Raw genomic sequence first — 1718 nt, forward strand, 5'->3', positions numbered from 1 at the left:
TTAATTGTTATTGATCTTTAGGACTCTTGGAAGTGGTTTATTAGCATTAATACCATCATAAAGTACCTGTTAAGAGTTTGCCTATGGGAGAATAATCCTATTTTTGCTGAACTAAATGGCAAAGACTTCCTCTAAACTCAGTGGTAACATGGTCAAGACCTACAGAAAGAGGTCATCTGCAACAAAATACAAAATTTTGGAAACTGCTGTTGGATTATTTTAGATATCCACAGGGGGATTGTTTAATTTCAGAGATCCCTTAGAGGCATCGGTCTGCAGATTTGAAAGGGCAATATTTTCATATTCCTCCTGTGATGCCGAGCATCTGCAGTGGTGAACTAATACTATCAAATCCTTCTGAAAATTCTTATTGAGAAATCCATAAAAGATGGGATTGATACATGTTGAGATCATGGCCACAAGGTGGCATATTGTAAATGCTAGATTATGATTACAGCTCATCAGTGCCTCATAGTTCCAGTCAAAAACAACATTGAATATATTGAGAGGCAACCAGCAAGCTGCAAAAGTCACAACAATTGATATCAACATCATATTAATCCTTTTGTTTTCACTCAGTCTGTTCTCACTCTCTCTCATCCTGTCTATTTTACCATGTCTCCTTCGAAGACATACAAATATCCTGAGATAGCAGATAAAAATGAACCCCAGTGGGAAACAGTACTGGAAAACCAGCAGACTAGTGGTAAAAATCAGTCGTTCTGTAACAGATGGCCATGCTTCGATGCAAGCAACCTTGTTCTTGTAGAAATCACTATGGAAAGATAGGTGTTTGAAGGGTTCATCAGTTAATTGGTGAAATACTAAAAAAGGAATGGATATTATGAGGGAAAACCCCCAGATGAAAAGAATTCCCCAGTAAGCATGTGAAATATTAGGCTTCCAGCCACGTGGGTTCACAATTAACTGGTATCTCTCAATAGCAATGAGTACAAGTGAGAAAATGGAGACTGTGACAGATATACTTTGTATGAAAGAACTTATTTTACACATAATTTCCCCAAATATCCAGTAGTCCATTAAGGTATATGCAACTGTGACAGGAATACACATGATACAGATCAAGATATCTGATAAAGACAGGTTGGCAATCAAAATGTTGGTAACATTTTGAGCTTCTTTCCGTCTCTTTATTATAATAATCAGGCAAATATTTCCAAAGAGCCCCACTATTGTAACTAGTGTGTAGGCTGTAATAAGCAAGAATTCTGCGAGGAAAGAAGGTTGGCATGTATCAAAGTTCAAAAATTGAGAATAGCTGATGTTTGAGATAGTTTGATTAGACAGAATCTCACTGGGATGCTGAATGGCCTTATCCATCGTGAAGCATCTGCCAACCCATGGACAAAACCTTGTATTATTTAGAATATAGTTCGTATGGAGCTTTCCAAGGCAGTGATTGCTATGAGGCTATCTTTGTAGTTGGTGTACTTGAAGTTTTGAGCAAATCTAATATAATTAATTATAGTACTGAGAAATCCTGAAAGGAGAAGCCAATGGTTGAGCATTAGTGGTTTTGTATATATATATATATGGATGGAGGTTGATGCTACTTTTTCTGAGGTTCTGCACTGACAGTGTTACAGAACTGTAACTGATTGTGAGGCATAAGAAATAGTGATAGCTCTATTTAAACTTGTATGAACAATACAAACTTGTATTTCTAATGCAAATCCTCCTTTACCAACTGTGGATAA

At 36.7% G+C, this 1718-nt stretch overlaps 1 protein-coding gene across 1 annotated transcript; it reads right to left on the reverse strand.

Annotated features, from left to right (window-relative positions):
- Nucleotides 1-219: 219 nt before the first annotated feature.
- On the reverse strand, nucleotides 220-1341 carry LOC309410004 (neuropeptide Y receptor type 6-like; the record flags this gene model as incomplete). The annotated part of the gene is made up of 1 exon (XM_082006316.1): nucleotides 220-1341. The coding sequence occupies one exon, from the start codon at nucleotides 1339-1341 to the stop codon at nucleotides 220-222; it is 1122 nt and encodes a 373-aa protein (XP_081862442.1).
- Between the last annotated feature and the right edge of the window lie 377 nt (nucleotides 1342-1718).

Source organism: Phaethon aethereus, assembly GCF_964289735.1.
Source record: "Phaethon aethereus genome assembly, chromosome: 14".
In the NCBI taxonomy this organism is placed as follows: domain Eukaryota; kingdom Metazoa; phylum Chordata; class Aves; order Phaethontiformes; family Phaethontidae; genus Phaethon; species Phaethon aethereus.